Source organism: Mastacembelus armatus, chromosome 9, assembly GCF_900324485.2.
Source record: "Mastacembelus armatus chromosome 9, fMasArm1.2, whole genome shotgun sequence".
NCBI classification, from domain to species: domain Eukaryota; kingdom Metazoa; phylum Chordata; class Actinopteri; order Synbranchiformes; family Mastacembelidae; genus Mastacembelus; species Mastacembelus armatus.
The window spans coordinates 2,087,349-2,104,838 of NC_046641.1; the positions used below are offsets into that span (position 1 = coordinate 2,087,349).

The 17,490-nt window shown below is 39.6% G+C and overlaps 1 protein-coding gene across 1 annotated transcript; it reads left to right on the forward strand.

Moving 5' to 3' along the window:
- The first annotated feature begins 9,078 nt into the window (after positions 1 to 9,078).
- LOC113139189 (leukocyte surface antigen CD53) lies at positions 9,079 to 14,639 on the forward strand. Its single transcript, XM_026322225.1, has 8 exons — positions 9,079 to 9,236; positions 10,017 to 10,101; positions 10,729 to 10,917; positions 12,256 to 12,330; positions 12,413 to 12,514; positions 12,607 to 12,708; positions 12,845 to 12,928; positions 14,238 to 14,639. The coding sequence occupies exons 2-8, from the start codon at positions 10,039 to 10,041 to the stop codon at positions 14,307 to 14,309; spliced, it is 687 nt and encodes a 228-aa protein (XP_026178010.1). The 5' UTR covers positions 9,079 to 9,236; positions 10,017 to 10,038; the 3' UTR covers positions 14,310 to 14,639.
- Positions 14,640 to 17,490: the final 2,851 nt, after the last annotated feature.

Genomic DNA, 17,490 nt, shown 5'->3' on the forward strand with positions numbered 1-17,490 from the left:
ATTCTGCAGCTCTATCACATTTGACATATTGCACCTTTTATCATCTTTATTTAAATGGTTAATTTTATTAAAAGTTGCCTGGGTACAAGTAGTGGCTCATTTTACCAACTTGCTCGGCTTACCTCGTTCTCCTCTAAAATGGTCTTTCTGTGTGGAGTCTGCATGTTCTCCCTGTGCTTGTGTGGGTTTTCTCCAGGTACTCTGGTTTCCTCCCACAGTCCAAAAACATGTATGTCAGGTTGATTGGTGACTCTAAATTGCCCATAGGAGTGAGTGTGAGTGTGTGAGGTTGTTTGTCTCTATGTGGCCCTGTGATGGACTGGTGACCTGTCCAGGGTGGACCCCTGACTTTCACCCAAAGATAGCTGGGATAGGCTCCAGCAGATCCCTATGACCCTGGTTAGGAATAATCAGGTACAGATAACGTATGGTTGTAATAGTGTCCCAGACTTATCTTTTTCCTTTTGGATACAAATCTGATGACATCTTAACCATGATAAATTCATTTGGCACAATAGAATCCATATTTTCAGACCTGGTTTTACCTGTGTTGCTCTCTAGCATGGATCCAGTGAAACTATTCTACCTAAAGTCCTTACACTTCAGGAACAACACGAGTGAACATCACAAAAACGTGGAAATTTCGGAGGCAAATTAAATGCACCACAAATGCAATACGATTATGTGACTACGGGTTCCAAAAAGTCGTGCTACAAAAAAATGGATTCCTCATCAATCGACGATGACCTTGTGTTGATCAAATAAGAAAATGTGAGGTGCACCCAATACAATGCACCAGAACAGTCACTATGTTGCAACCAATCACACTCATCAGGCAGTGTATAATGCCAAGTATCTCTATTTTAGCAGGATAATAACAGAACAGATTCTCAGATAAATAGTAAGAAACTTTAACATTATGTTTTACAATGCTCAGCATGGTATACTAATGATGATGATATAAAATGTTGTAAAGGTTATGCCATAAGATAACTGGCAAAGGAATTCACAGTCACTGTTCATAAACTACTAAGTAGGACATAAACACAGCACTGTCATAACAAAGCTCTTCAATTATCTTTCTCAATACATTGGCCTCATACTCACTGTGTTTGTAATTTTTGTCCTTTTTATCATAAAGAACTGTATTAAGTGAAACAAAGTTGATGTTCCAACAAGCTGCATTTTGATTGGTCCGAGGTGTTTCTGTCGCTGGTGAAAGTTGATAAACTTGACCTGGGGGTGCAAAAAACAAATGCTGCTTTACACACAGTGAAATTCCATCAGTGGTCTATTGACAAGTTGACAAGAATGACCCTTTTAAATCTGCATATGAATATCTTTACACAACATGAAATCACACCACAATCTATTTTACAGATTTTACGTACATCTGTCGGTGACACAGAGTTGTGCTGAATATTCAAAAATGTTTGAACTTTGACCGCTTTTGCACTGACTGCCCTGCACTATTGAACTGTCAACAGCACAAGCACAGAACTCAGCAGGGCAAAGGCTTAGGATAAAACAGGATTCAATCGGTCACCTATGGCACTGCTTAAAGGAAATGAAGAAAATTATTGATTTATGCAGTGAAAATTCATATTTTGCTCACAGAAAAAACTACAAAACAAATGAAAAATGTGACCAGTAGTTATTTTAAATGCTTTTGAAGGACACTAGGTTCCTGCTTCAGGTGCTCATGTACAGTATAAGTTGCATCAGGGATATGCTGAAGGAAGATGAGTCAAAGTAAATAATTTTATCAGTCGCACACAAGTTCAGCATCCAAAGGGTGGTATTTATGTCCCACTGAAAAATGATCAATATTGGCTCCGTTTTTGCTTTGGTTTGGTTAAAACTCCCAAGAAAAATCTCTTTATTCCTTGTAACACTCAGGGCAAAAAATGATTTGTCTCTATGGTATCTGAATATTCCATCCATCCATTATTCCTAGCCATTATTTCTGCAGGGGGACTGGAGTCAATCTCAGCTCACATTGTGTAAGAGGCAGTGTGTAGTCTGTCACAGGGTTGGCACATAGACACAGACAAACACTCACACTTGCTTTCACACCAATGGGCAATTTAGAGTCACCAATTAACCCAAGTCCAATCTGCATGTGTGGGAGGAAAACCCACACAGACATAGGGAGGATATACAGTGGGTACGGAAAGTATTCAGACCCCTTTAAATTTTTCACTCTTTGTGTCATTGCAGTCATTTGCCAAAATCAAAAAAGTTCATTTTATTTCTCATTAATGTACACTCAGCACCCCATCTTGACAGAAAAAAACAGAAATGTAGAAATTTTTGCAAATTTATTAAAAAAGAAAAACTGAAATATCACATGGTCATAAGTATTCAGACCCTGTGCTCAGTATTGAGTAGAAGCACCCTTTTGAGCTAGTACAGCCATGAGTCTTCTTGAGAATGATGCAACAAGTTTTTCACACCTGGATTTGGGGATCCTCTGCCATTCTTCCTTGCAGATCCTCTCCAGTTCTGTCAGGTTGGATGGTGAACGTTGGTGGACAGCCATTTTCAGGTCTCTCCAGAGATGCTCAATTGGGTTTAGGTCTGGGCTCTGGCTGGACCAGTCAAGAACTGTCACAGAGTTGTTCCGAAGCCACTGCTTTGTTATTTTAGCTGTGTGCTTAGGGTCATTGTCTTGTTGAAAGGTGAACCTTCGGCCCAGTCTGAGGTCCTGAGCACTCTGGAAGAGGTTTTCTTCCAGGATATCTCTGTACTTGGCCGCATTCATCTTTCCTTCAATTGCAACCAGTCGTCCTGTCCCTGCAGCTGAAAAACACCCCCACAACATGATGCTCCCACCACCATGTTTCACTGTAGGGATTGTATTGGGCAGGTGATGAGCAGTGCCTGGTTTTCTCCACACATACCGCTTAGAATTAACGCCAAAAAGTTCAATCTTGGTCTCAGGGCTGCAGTGATAGTTGACTTTGTGGAACTTTCTCCCATCTCCCTACTGCATCTCTGGAGCTCAGTCACAGTGATCTTTGGGTTCTTCTTTACCTCTCTCACCAAGGCTCTTCCCCCACGATTGCTCAGTTTGGCTGGACGGCCAGGTCTAGGAAGAGATCTGGTCGTCCCAAACTTTTTCCATTTGAGGATTATGGAGGCCACTGTGCTCTTAGGAACCTTGAGTGCTGCAGAAATTCTTTTGTAACCTTGGCCAGATCTGTGCCTTGCCACAATTCTGTCTCTGAGCTCCTTGGGCAGTTCCTTTGACCTCATGATTCTCATTTGCTCTGACATGCACTGTGAGCTGTAAGGTCTTATATAGACAGGTGTGTGCCTTTCCTAATCAAGTCCAATCAGTTTAATTAAACACAGCTGGACTCCAGTGAAGGAGCAGAACCATCTCAAGGAGGATCAGAAGAAATGGACAGCATGTGAGTTAAATATGAGTGTCACTGCAAAGGGTCTGAATACTTATGACCATGTGATATTTCAGTTTTTCTTTTTTAATAAATTTGCAAAAATTTCTACATTTCTGTTTTTTTCTGTCAAGATGGGGTGCTGAGTGTACATTAATGAGAAATAAAATGAACTTTTTTGATTTTGGCAAATGGCTGCAATGACACAAAGAGTGAAAAATGTAAAGGGGTCTGAATACTTTCCGTACCCACTGTACAAACTCCATTGAGCAAGGCCCCAGGCCAACTGAATTATCCAATAAATAAGACAACTATTATTGCTGTCTCCCCCCTGGGTACTAAAACCAGATCTCTTTTTCAAAACATTGATTCATTCCATCACATTTTCTCATATGTCACATTTTCCTGCCATGAAGGCAAATGGTTCTTTATAGCCAGTCCTGAGGTGTAAGCTGGTCCTTGACAAAGCCTGTTGAAGCTCACTGAGAAAAGAATTATTATTAATATGATTCTATTGAACAAACTCTGAACACACAGTCCTAGATAGGGAAACTCAGATTTCAGATTATTCATTAAAGATGTCTTCTAAAAATTGAATTTAAATAAAATAATAAACTCTTTGAGTAGGTAACAGCGGACACTGTCACGCGTCGGTGTGTAGTGCAGACCAGAGAACAAGATGAGGACCCAAGTGCAGACAACAGGGCAAGCTTTTATTCCAAGGCTCAGGCAGTGAAACCAAAATTCTCCGCCGCACGATGGGCAAGCAGGCAAGGGCAGATACGAGACACTCACACACAGGTACGGTAAACTTAACTCAAGTTACAGCTTCAGTGTGTAGATATAAACAGTTCTAGTTGTAAGTTGACACTTCTGTTCAAATACACAGTTTCTATACAGAGAAACACCAGCTAAAGACACTGACAAATTTTATGTCAGACTGATAATGACAATGGAACCAACAAAGGACACTAGATTTGACAAAATGGATATTTTTTAACTTAAGCGTGAACTAAGCAGGACAAAGAAAAATGAGCAATGGGCTCATGGACCAAAACAGGAAGAAGCAACGACAGCTTTCAGACCTTTCTGGAGCTGAAATCGCTTTAAGAAAAGAACAGAGTGAGGTTCATAAACTAAAGAACCAAGCCAAGGAATATGATTTGCACATTGCCAAACTAAAAAAAAGAACTAGATACGGCCAGAACTGCCCTTAGGATTGAAGAGGAAAAGAGAGCTCGTTCAGTGTCAGTTTCAGAGCAGAGAGTTCTGGATCTTGAGAGGCAATGCCAGGAGCTCCAGCAAAAATACTCCTTGGAGAAGATGCTGAGGGAGAATAAGGAGAAAGTGTTAAAGACATCCAATCTAATTAAAGAGGAAAACAAAAATCTGACCCTGCTGGTGCAGCAATTGGATCATAACGTGCAAGAACTGGCAAGGTTAAAAAAGGTTTACCTAAAACAAATAGAGGAACTGAAAGATCAGCTGAAAAGGAACAATACTCAACATGAGCAGAAAAATCAGGAGTTTATTCAAATGAAACGAGAGGCAAAATGTTTACAAAACGAGGTGGCTCAGCTGAACATTTGTAAACAGAAATTAAAATCCATGGAAAAAATAGCTGAGAGACAGGCAAATGAAAACGATAACTGCAAAAAACAAATGAATGCTGATAAGATCAAAATATGTAAGTTGACCCAGGAGACAGCAACCTTAAGAAAGAAAAATGAGGACTTAGTAATTTCACAGACAACAGCAGAATGTAAACTGGCCAAAACACAAGAATATACTAATTCTTTAATAAAGGAATTAGAAAACCAGAAAAAAAGAGGCTGAGAAGCAGCGTGACCTCCTGCTAGCCATGGAAAGACAAATTAACAACTACAATGCACTAAAATGTTCAGTAAAACATAGTCAGGACTTAGAGGAAAGGGAAAGAAAGATCAGAAAACAGGAGCTAGTCCAGATGACAAATTCACTTTGTAAATCACAACAGAACTACAGACTGCAAGAAATCCAGAAGGAAGCGGCCATTACTGAGAGAAAACTCTGTGCTCGATATTTGTTCAAGGCTCAGGCAAAAATCACTGAGATGGCTGAAACAATTGAACAACTGAACGCTAAACTCCACAGCGAGCATTGTGACTTCAATGCAAAGGACACAGAGTTGGTGAAGATTACGAAGAAATATGATTCTGTAAAGAGGCAGCTACAAGCAGCAACGACCAAGCTGAAAGAAACAAAGGAAGCACTGGAGGAGCATTTAGCCTCTGCTGACAAACAGCAGGTCCTGGTAGAGAGGAAGCTGTCCAAACTTGAAGAAGACAATAGGAAACTGGACAAAGAGGTTGGGCACTATAATCACGTGGTAGCACATCTGCAACAGAAGCTCAACATCCAGGAAGGAATGCAAGAGAAGACTCTGAAAAACAAGGAGGAGGAAGTTATTTCTCTCCAGCAGCACATCAAGAACCTTAACTATGAGATCAATATCAGGCACATGGCATTAGTGAGGCACAAGTCACGCCGACAGACAACTAGGGATAAAACAAAAAAAAAAAAAAATCTTCACCCTCATCTCGAGATGATACACAACCAGCTCCATCAATACCAGTTGTATGGGAGAAAAAAGCTTCAGGATATGAAAGACAGGGAGGCCAAGGACCTGAAGCAAATGCAAAAATACAATGAGACACTAGAGAAGCTCCAGCGATGTCAATGGCATAACAGAAGCCTCAACAAAAAGTCCATGGCATCACAAGGGCTCCTTGTGGCATACAAGGAAAATTACGTGCATTTGCAAGAGGAGAACAAGAAGCTTAAAGATGAGTTGAAGAAACATAAATTACAGTGTAGATGCAAATCAAGGTGCACTCTGTTGCCCCCTATTCCCAATAAGTCCCACTCAGAGCTCAAATCAAAGGAACAGAATGAATCTTGTCACATGTCAGGGCACACATGTTTAGCGCCCATCTCCACCAAGTCCTACTGTCAGTCTGCAGCCCAAACTAAGGTTTGCCGCCTCCCTCCCATCTCAAATAAGACCATAGTTAGTGGAGAACAGATATGTCCGCGCCTTCCTCACCTTTAAGCTTCTAGTGGCATCATCAGAATAAGATGTTGTTACTGTGTGGTAGGTTTGACTGTATGTGTGTGAATGGCTTCCATTTTATGCTTATACTTAAAATGTATATAAAAGTTATGTTAAAATATATCTTTGAAATAAATTTGCTGTACATATTTGATTTTGGCTCCTTCTTAAAAATATTTTTCATATACAATAAATATATTCATCTACTTTTATCTGAAATATTTGCATACAGTACACAGTACTGTCATATTCCTGTCAAGGAAAGGATGTGTTGTCAGGACATTGAACTTTTAACTTATGTTCCCAGAGAGTTCAGTCATATTAGGTGGCGGTGGGTATCTGCTTTAGTTTTTGAAAATGAAGACCACCATTGAGGGATAACACAGATTTCTAAATTTCTGAAGATTATTTCATTCTCTTTCAGATTGTGTTTGTGGCCACTTGAACGTCTTGCACATTTATCTAAAATCCTGAGATTTGGGGAAAACTTGGTCTGGTAGTGAGGAATGGTATCCATCCCACTTTGGATAGTGCGGCTCATGTCCTGTAACTCACACATAAAACAAATCTCTAGAACTGCATTCTTTCACCTGTGCAACATTTCCAAAATTAGGAACATCCTGTCTCAAAATGATGCAGAAAAACTAGTCCATGCATTTGTTACCTCAAGGCTAGATTACTGTAACTCATTACTATCTGGATGTCCTAATATCTTAATAAAAAGCCTCCAATTAATCCAGAATGCCGCAGCCAGAGTCCTGACAGGAACTAGCAAGAGAGATCATATTTCTCCTATATTGGCTTCTCTTCATTGGCTCCCTGTAAAATATAGAATAGAATTTAAAATCCTTCTTCTCACATACAAATCCCTTCATGATCAAGCTCCTTCATACCTTAAAGACCTCATAGTACCATATTATCCCAATAGACCACTTCGCTCTCAGAGTGCAGGTCTACTTGTGGATCTCAGAGTTTCCAAAAGCAGACTTGGAGGCAGAGCCTTTAGCTATCAAGCTCCTCTCCTGTGGAACCAGCTCCCAGCCTGGGTTCAGGAGGCAGACACTCTCTGTACTTTTAAGGCTAGACTTAAAACCTTCCTCTTTGACAAAGCATATAGTTAGGGCTGGCTTCAGGTAACCCTGAACCATCCCTTAGTTAGTTATGCTGCTATAGGCCTAGACTGCCCGAGGACCATCGGTGCACTGAGCTCCCCTACCCTACCCCCCCCCCCCCCTTCTCTCCCACCTCATGTATATTCCACCATTGAATGTTACTAACCTTGTGCTCTCTCTCTCCCCTAGTTTGTGCTCTCTCCCTCTCTCTCTCTCTCTCTCTCTCTGTACCTTCTGCAGGTGTCCCTGGTCCTGGAGCTGTATATCGCTGATGTGCAGTTACTGGCCCCACCAACTTGCAGTGTCTATTTGTTGTTTATTGTTGCTGTTCTTTTCTCTCTGCTCTATCCACTCACCCCAACCGGTCGAGGCAGATGGCCGCCCAAACTGAGCCTGGTTCTACTGGAGGTTTTTTCTTCCGTTAAAGGGAGTTTTTCCTCTCCACTGTCACCAAGTGCTGCTCATAAGGGATTTGTTGGGTTTTTTTGTTTTTGTAAAGTGCCTTGAGATGATTGTATTGTGATTTGGCGCTATACAAATTGAATTGAATTGAATTGAATTGAATTGAATTGAATTGAATACATAGCGAGCAGGTCTCCTTTCACAGAGGCAGCCAGGTTGTGCAGCCATGTTTCTACAGTAGCCCAGAACAGACAAACCAAACACTGGCTCTAGACAGGGAAATTTTGTTTTATTTCAATGGTCACTGTACTCTCCCTTGTGCCTGGAAATAGGAAAAATAGTGAAGGGCGATCATAAAAGTTGCATTCTGCAATATTACCACTAGATGCTGCTAAATCATTCACATTTTACACATTGTACCATTAATCACCTTTAATCTATTCACGTGGTTATTTTTATTTATGGTTAGACACCAGAGGGGTGACTCATCTAACCCACTAACTCAACCCATGCCATTCTCCCCTAAAAGTGTCTAGGAATACATATCAACATGTAATGAGTTTCTGTGGCTGTTTTATATTGTAGGTAAAGATCTTGCTTATTAAGATTGTCTCACTGTTCCTAAAATAGGTCTTAAACTCATGTCTGAACCAGAGGACACACAGGCCAGTGGGGTAGGGAGGAGTGATTTCAGACTGGTCACCAGACTCTGCATTTCATTTAACATTCAACATCCATACTGCTGTATCATTCAGCTGCTCTTGAGACATTAAGCTTTGTATTATTTAAATCGGAGACAACAGAACTACTGTACTGAAAACCTGTCCTGCCTGTCAACTCAGTCTCAGATCAGCAGAGCCACAAAGTGAGGAGGGGGAACATGACTTCTTTAATTGAACATCATTGGATTAACATAAAAACAATTAGTTTATGACTAAAGTGTGATGTCTTTCAACCAAACAGCAACAACCCAGTCTGAATAAACAGCTAGTCTAAAGAAGGCGGGGTGTGACATTTGCATCTTTGCTGCAGTTACTTTGCTTTGTTCCCCACTACACTTTCTTAGTCATAGATTTTCCGCATTGACAATGAGGAAGTGAGAGAGGAGGCTGAAAGTCCCGTAAAGAACAGCACAGTCCACAGCATTATGAGAAGGGGAAGTGTATGCAGCTGCAAAGTTCACAAAACACAAGTCTGAAGACAGAGACTAACAGATTATTCTTCCTCACGGTAAGACCTCAAATCTGATTCCATATTTATTTGTTTCTTATTGATATTTAAATAAGAACTTTCAGAGTGTTGTAAAAATCCAGTACAGGAGACCTTTTTTATTGTATAGAAATATGTTGATATTAAATGTTCGGGTGACCCAATAAAGATGCTGAAAAACAAAACAAAAAAAGTAAAAATAATCCAACATAGTTTGTCAACTACCTGTTACCATGTAAAAATACTGACTTAACTGGAAATGAATTCATCCAAAACATGGTACCTGTGGTTTTGTAATTTCAACAACACAATCAGCACATATTAGCAGAATTACAGATAGTTCAGACATCTATCTTTATTTATAGAACAAAGATCAGTCACAAATAATCGACATTTTGATATGTTTGTGTGTGTGTGTGTATATATATATATATATATATATATATAAATCAGAGATGTGAAACTATATACATGCTTTGGTGATTAACATAGGGGAGTTTTTCTTGTCTTTCTTTCTATTTAAGTATCTTTTTTTTTAAATTGGGGAAGTTTCACAGCTGACTAGGTCCCTGTGATGCCATCAGCAACTGCAATCTGTTAAATTTGTGCTTAATAAACATCTGAAATGCACTTTCTGTTTGTAAACTGGGGGGAACCACACAAAGTGAGCTACGTCACTAGTGTGATTGTGGTGTTTTATCTGCCTATGTATTGTGAACATGGTTTAGATTCACTTTGGCTTCTTCTGTTCATATTAGATGAAATGTGTAATTACAAACTTGTGTTTGTTTGGTGTTGCAGGTCCAATCAGGGGTGTTAAAAAATGGCTCAAGGCTGCCTCAAGTGTTTAAAGTACACCATGTGTGTTGCCAACTTCCTTTGTTTTGTACGTATGTTTCCATCATCCAGTATCACAGTCAGATGGCACATGGTAGCACCTATTTTAGTCAAACAGGTTTTCCACTTGTCCAGTGCTATGATGAACTATTTGAGCTCAGCTAATTTCTGAGAATATCCATACATTTCAATACCTGAACACTTTTTGCATTTGTTGAGTGTTTGGAAACTAGTTAGGGCAGTCTCAGAAAAACCTAAATGAGCTAAAATAGCTGAATATAACAGATTAAAAGCCCAGATTTTAAATGGTTGTGTTAAAAAATTTAATTGTGATTGAAGCTACCAGGAAGAAGTCAGTGGTCTGTAACAATATTATTGGCTGTGCTTTGTCAAAAATAGAAGTACTCATGAAGAAAATCAATCATTTCAGTGGTCATCATATTATTGTATATATGTTATTTTATTGAATTGTTTTTATGAGGCATTCATTGGAATTTAATGTAAATATGTTTTGTTAAGTATCTACAGATGTAAAAAGTAAAATATTTCAGGCAGAAATCTGTTGGTGCTCAGTGTAACTGTTGATACGATATATCTGTGAAGCTGTACTCAGGTAACTGAGGTGTAGGGAGTGTGTAACATGAACCTGGCTGTGCTGTGCATTTGTTCCTGTCAGCTGTGTGGTGTGGCAGTGCTGGGCTTTGGCGTATACATAATGGTGAACTTTGAAATGGCAGCACTCACCCCTACATTGGCCACCTTCAAAGTGGCCAACGCACTGCTGATCAGCGGCATCATCATCACCTGCGTGTCCTTCCTGGGATTCGTGGGGGCTCTGAAGGAAAACCGCTGTCTCCTTTTGACGGTAGGACACACATACACAAATTTTCTTAAGTTAAGCTGTCCAAGGCTGCATCTATTTCAGGTAACAGGGATCTGCTGGAGCCTATCCCAGCTCTCTTTGGGTGAAAGGCAGGGGTACACCCTGAACAGGTCACCAGTCCATCACAGGGCCACATAGAGACAAACAACCTCACACACTCACACTCACTCCTATGGGCAATTTAGAGTCACCAATCAACCTGACATACATGTTTTTGGACTGTGGGAGGAAACCAGAGTACCTGGAGAAAACCCACACAAGCACAGGGAGAACATGCAAACTCCACACAGAAAGACCCCTGATGGGTTTCAAACCAGGAACCTTCCTGCTGTGAGGCAACAGTTTACAAGATTTTTTGAGTTGACATAGCTCCAGAATACAATGTACTATAAACTGTGGTGGGGAAAAACTGCTGTGTGACTTATACAGACTTCCATATGCAGATTGTATATGAGTCAGGCCACCACTGACCTTGATCTATGGAAAGTTGCCCTGTTTACAACAGCTGACAGTAGGTTCTGTGGATTATTGAGAGGTGATTGAATGAATAGTCAAGCAGATTTTCTTATGTAATCTTTCACTGTGGTCACCACAAATGAAGATCTGTTCCTATTATTTGAACTAGAAAACATGTGTCTGAAAACTGGGACCAATAGAACCAAATACTCAAATAATACGTGTAGGGCTAGATACTGCTAAAAAAAAACCTTCTTTTACGAAAACCTGCATTTGTCACAGTGTTTTAAAAAAAACTTTGTCAAGACCTGTGTCACCATGAAGTAATAGTGAAAGAAACATTTCACACATGCTTCGCAGCATGCTGCTGCCCTATAGATCCAGGAGCTCTATAGTGCAAAAACACACCATTTCACAAAACACAACAACATTTCACAAAGGACAACAGCAAAGGCGAAATCATGACTGTGTAGCGTTTAGGTCACGTTTGAGTTTACGTCATGTAGAGGATGTGCTGGAGAAACAAGATCTGCTGCTGGCATCTTGGTGTCAGATAGCAGAGGAACCTTCAGAGCTGTTTTAGTGATATACAGGGGGCGTAGTGGTTGTAATGTTGTGGCTGATCAAATTCAATTTGTTGAAGTGAGGAAGAAAATATATGTCTTAAGTGGAACAGCAGGAAAATGTAGTTGGATATGATAAGATGTGTAATGAGTCGTGAACTGTGCTCCTAATGACCACTGAATTTTCCTCTGGTCCCACCATGAGGTTGATATTCCTGTGGTTTTGAGTGACATGACTACAGTTATTGGATTCCTTAGCATAATCAAAGAATCTCCACTCATGTGAAGTCTCTGTGTACAGTTCTTCCTGCTGCTGTTCCTACTGATGCTGGTGGAGCTGACTGCAGCATGTTTGCTGCTCATGTATGAGGCAAAGGTAGGATCACATCAGTCACCATTCACACCGTGTTTTCTGCTGAGACACTAAACCCAGTATGTGATCTCACCTTACAATATAGATTTCTGAGCTGGTGCAGACAGATCTGAAAAAGGGATTGGATCAAGTCAAGCAAAAGCCTGGAAATTCATCAGCTGTGATGTGGGATCTGGTTCAGCAGCAGGTAAGAGGTCCAGTTCCTGGATGACTGTGGATGTGGCTTGGCAAAATACTGGGCGTGATCTCAGTCCATTTTCTGTTCTATTTTTCCTTCAGCTTGATTGCTGCGGAGTCGAGAATGTGACAGACTGGGGAGAAAAAGTGCCGGAATCTTGTTGCAAGAACAACTGTACCACCAACCCTGTGTACAGAAAACAGGTGGACACAGTGTAACCCTCGGAACATCTCAATGCACACCTTATTTTGATGTACTGTAGAAGTCAGGAGCATGGTCTTACTATTGCATTGGACTGTTGGTAGCAGTTCATCTGAAATGTGTGTTCTTTAATTGCAGGGCTGTTTATCGGTGATGAAGAACAAATTTGAGGAACATTTCCTTATCACTGGGATTTCCGTCATTGTCCTCTGCATTATCGAGGTAAACAACCAGGCTGCTAATAAAGCATTTCTCCATTCCAAATGAATGCTAATGCTGCTCTGAGTCTGCTGCATGTGTGAACATGCACATTTTTGCTATTCAGGTGTCCAAAATCCCTCATTCACCAATTCACTACTCACTAGCCCTTACACAAAGACGTTTATTCAAGTGTGGCAATAGTACTTTAAAATAAAATAGAATAGTATACTTTCAGGTTACAGACAAGTATACAGAAACATCTTAATGTACTTGTCCTATACTTGTATTAGTTGTAAATATCTGTCATTCTGAGATTGACATATACTTACGGTAAGTATAATTAGTATTCTTCACAAATATAAGTATTTGTTTTGTAGTGTCAAGTGGAATAGCTTGGAGAAAACGGTACATTGGTGGAACTGAACCTTTAGCAGCATAAGGAAACACTGGATTTGTTTATGACTGATGTTTGACCTCTACTATTGAGTTCACACTGAGCAGTTACGTTCCTCTTGTGTGCTTTTGTAACAGTGTACGCGTTTCTTAATTCATCCTGTGTAACTAGTGTAACTACACAAATGACTCGTGTCATTTATGGTCCTTTTAATTAAGAGACAGTTCTTAAAACTGCAGAATTGTACTACAACATAGTTACAGTATAAAATACAAATTAAAGGTAAATTAGTTGTTTACTCACAGTTTACTAGTCTTATAAGTTAAAAAAGTACACTTAACGTATACTTTTATAAACTACCAAGGGGGTGAGTGTTACATGACTAGCAAACAGTACATATAGAAGTTTTGTTGCCTTGTACTTTCATAAAAACAAAAGTGGTCTGGAATTGTATAACTATGACCTGGTACATTCAATACACAGTAGAGTTGCAGTACAAAATTAAACTGTACTGCAACTGCACAATGTTCTTGTGTTTCAAATACATGGGCCAGATGTGGCACCGCGTAGTTTTAACTTGGCATTGTGGGAGTGTGGAATTTTGTTCCACTGTGGGGAATTTTGACCCAAGTGACCCAAATGTGCATAAGCTTCCTGTGATGTTGCCAAGTATCCACAAAAACAAAGAACAATTTAACACAGCTTTTCCAGCTTTGCTCACTTTCAGTAAATAATATTTCAGCATATTTCTATAATCAAAATCTTTTCCTCAAGAAACTGTTGTGTTGCTCTTGAAACAACCGTTAATGTCTGAAAAACCTGGCACTTTTGGAATGTTTTAAAATTTAAAATATGATCTATAAGGAACAAGATCTATTAGAATATTTCCATGTTGAATCAAATGTCTTATTTGACTTTTTTCTTGTTTGTTGACAGGTTTTGGGAATGTGTTTCGCCATGACACTCTACTGCCACATTAGTAGATCTGGACTGGGCTACAAGTTATAGACCATATGAACTCAAACTATGTATCTTTGACCTCCATTATTTCAAACGTTAATATTGTACAGTTCTGTCTTTTAAAAAATTCAGAAGGCCAAAGAAGACTGACAGCTTGCTGTGTCATGATCACACTGCATGCCTTTTTCAACTTAAACCTTTTCATATCCTGGTAAACATTTGGTAAGACGTACCTTTATGGTCTTTAATAGTCAGATGTAAATGTTATTTCAGTCTCAGAAGTTTATATATTTTCCAAAAAAATTGTGAAAAGCAATACTGCCTATCGACAATACTTAACATTCTTCAACCTTTTGAAAAGCTTATAATAAAATGTCATACACCATCTCATACTTTGACTTGTTCGTATTCTCAGAATATCAGCATTTCCTGCCTTTAGCCTGCAATTTACTGATCTGTGGTGAAGCCAGAAGTGCAACCGCTTCCTCTTCTGACCCTGCACACCCTTCACTTGGTTCCTCTCTATCACTTCTCTCAACATCATTATTCAAGAGGCAGTTAAGTGCCTCCTCCCTAAAACTTCTCATTGTGAACTTTGAAAATACGTTGCATGGAGTAGGTGACACCAATTGTAAACATGTTTTGTCTCAAAGGAACACAAGGCTGTACACAAATCTGAAAACAACCAAGTAACACAGATGAATGTATTTATTTAAAGAATAAATCCTGCATCAATATTTTAAGACAAAACTAAAAAAATACTAAGATTTCCTTTACACTTTAAAATAATCTTGTTCGTTTTGAAACCATCACACAAAAAATAGAAACAAGTACAATTTTTTGTAATTTAAAAAAAAAATGTAACTGTACACAGCAGAATACACCATTTATTGCAAACTGAACACCCTTGACACCTCAGAAACTATAAACATAAGTATTGCAAATGACTTTACAGATATGAAAAAAAAAAAAAAAAAAAAAAAGATACAGCTCGCTCACCCTCTTTTGAACATACAAACATACAGCTGTGTTAAGTCTGGTGCCCCCCTCTGGCACACCACACAAGTCTCCAGAGGCAGTACAGTGACTTTTATTTGTCCTGAAGCTGTTTAACAGGGATTTCCAGTACCTGAGGCACTTATTCCCTCTTCCTTTAGATACCAGACAAAAAACAGTTCTTTCACAGCTTTCCACAATATAACTGAGCCAAAACGATTCTATATTTCTGAACTGGGAAATGAAGAGTCCTCCACTATAGCGAGTCCCTCTGAGTGGTGATACACATTTGTCATTGGTTCACAGGAGACCAGGTCTAACGTTATTGTAAAGCACTGCTAATTTTATATTATGGTAATTCTAAGAAGACAATCCGTCCTTGCTATTGCTCAAATGTTATAAAAAGCAGCTCATTTAGGAAAGTTGGGTTTGTTCCATTCAGCAGCCTTAGGCAATTCAAATACGTAAAAGCTATACTTAAATATAACAGGACACACTCAAGTTTAACACACCACCCACCAATACAAATTACTTTTACAGTATTCTGAAGTGTTGCCATTAATAAATGCTATCGTAGTGAAACCCTATGAACAAAATGTTGCTAAGAAGTTTGACAACTAGTTTGTACTCAAGATGTTTAAAAGAGAAAGCCATTAGAAATGCCCCTGCAGTAAATGATATCAGAATGAAAGTTGTTTGAAGGAACAGACGGTACCGTGCCAAGAAGAATGCTCTGGATGGAAAAATCTCTCTCTAACACATGTAATCCACCTCAACGAGCCATGATCGCACAAGAACATCTGCAAAAGACACCAATAAATAAGAGAAAGACCACAGTCTTTCCCAACCCTGGTTCACAAATCCCCCATCCTAACCCCCACACACCATCCACCTTTTTAACTGGAATGACTAAGAATAGCAAGGGTACCCAGCCCCTACTTTCACAACATCAAAAGATCACACTTTAAACGTTTGATCTAATCTGTATGATCTCAGTTCATTATACACCAGCACAGACATTAAGATCTGTTCTGCTTAATGGTCAGTCACATCATATACAATATAAAGAGAAGCACAGTCACATCACACCTCCAGAAACATCACCCGCTCAGCTGCTGCTAGTACTTACATTCAGGTGTGACACTAAAAAGCATGACTCATCAGTATCATAAAGCTAATACTTCCAAAGTTAACCTATTACACCAGAGAGCTAAGGACTCAGCAGCTGGCATTCATGCAGAAAACTGGCAACTTCTGTTAAAACCGAATGATCGCCGCAGGGTTAAATCTGAGAAAAGGAATGGTCAGACCCAGGAGAGTGTGGTGGAAATAAAACAGGGAGAAAAATGTCTGTGTGTCTGAAAGAGGCACTGCACTTACTGGAGTTACTACGGACACCATCACCAGAAGCTAAGATTTGTTTAAGACTAAACACTACCCAAAAACTACTTATATTTGTTTCTACAATTCTTCAGGCCTGTCACCATCTACAGACAACATGTGTGAGAACAAAAGGCAGATTCCATGTGATATCTTCTGAAATCCAGCTGGAATCATTAACAGTGGCAGCAGAGGCACTGATGAGAGAAAAGCTTTCAACAAATACACTTCCCACCAGTGTGACAGAACAAAAAAGCAGCTCCTGGCAAATGTGTTCAGCACGAACTTCCTCCACCATGTACACGTGCGATCGTTCCAAATGTGCATTTAGTGCTTTTTCCTGGGATTATCTCTATAATCCATAAAAGGGCTCAATCTGTGCCAAACAGCTACTGGCTGAGTCTCTGTGATGACTTGAAGCCTGTGATGCATTGAGCTCCTGATGGGAGCAGTGTTTTATTAAAGACACAGACCGCAGCACACCACTGCACATCCACCATCATTAATCAGGAAAGTATTTACACAGCTGTAACCCTGATTTTTAACCGTTAGTTATGTAAGGCACCTTGTTTTAACTATGTTAACTAAGACACTAAACTAGATTTCCTGCTTTCTTGTTTCCCTAGAACACTAAACACTAATTTTGCCACCTCAGGTTTCCAATCATGTACAGGTGTTTGAAATATGATGACAGGCCCAAACATCTCAAAACCAGCAATTGGGAAATGCAGAGAGACAATGGAGTTGAGGCTGAACACCGCTGTATTAAAAGTTATCAACCTGCCAAGTAAACTACATGAAGTATGACCAGCAAGTGCTTGTCCCATTCTCCACAACATCTAGAACTCCCATT

Coding starts and splice junctions, on each gene's coding strand:
- LOC113139189 (XM_026322225.1), top strand. CDS start 10,039: ATGGCTCAAGGCTGCCTCAAGTGTTTAAAGTACACCATGTGTGTTGCC. Junction 12,709..12,844: donor ACCCTGTGTACAGAAAACAG/GTGGACACAGTG, acceptor CTTTAATTGCAG/GGCTGTTTATCGGTGATGAA. Junction 12,929..14,237: donor TTGTCCTCTGCATTATCGAG/GTAAACAACCAG, acceptor GTTTGTTGACAG/GTTTTGGGAATGTGTTTCGC.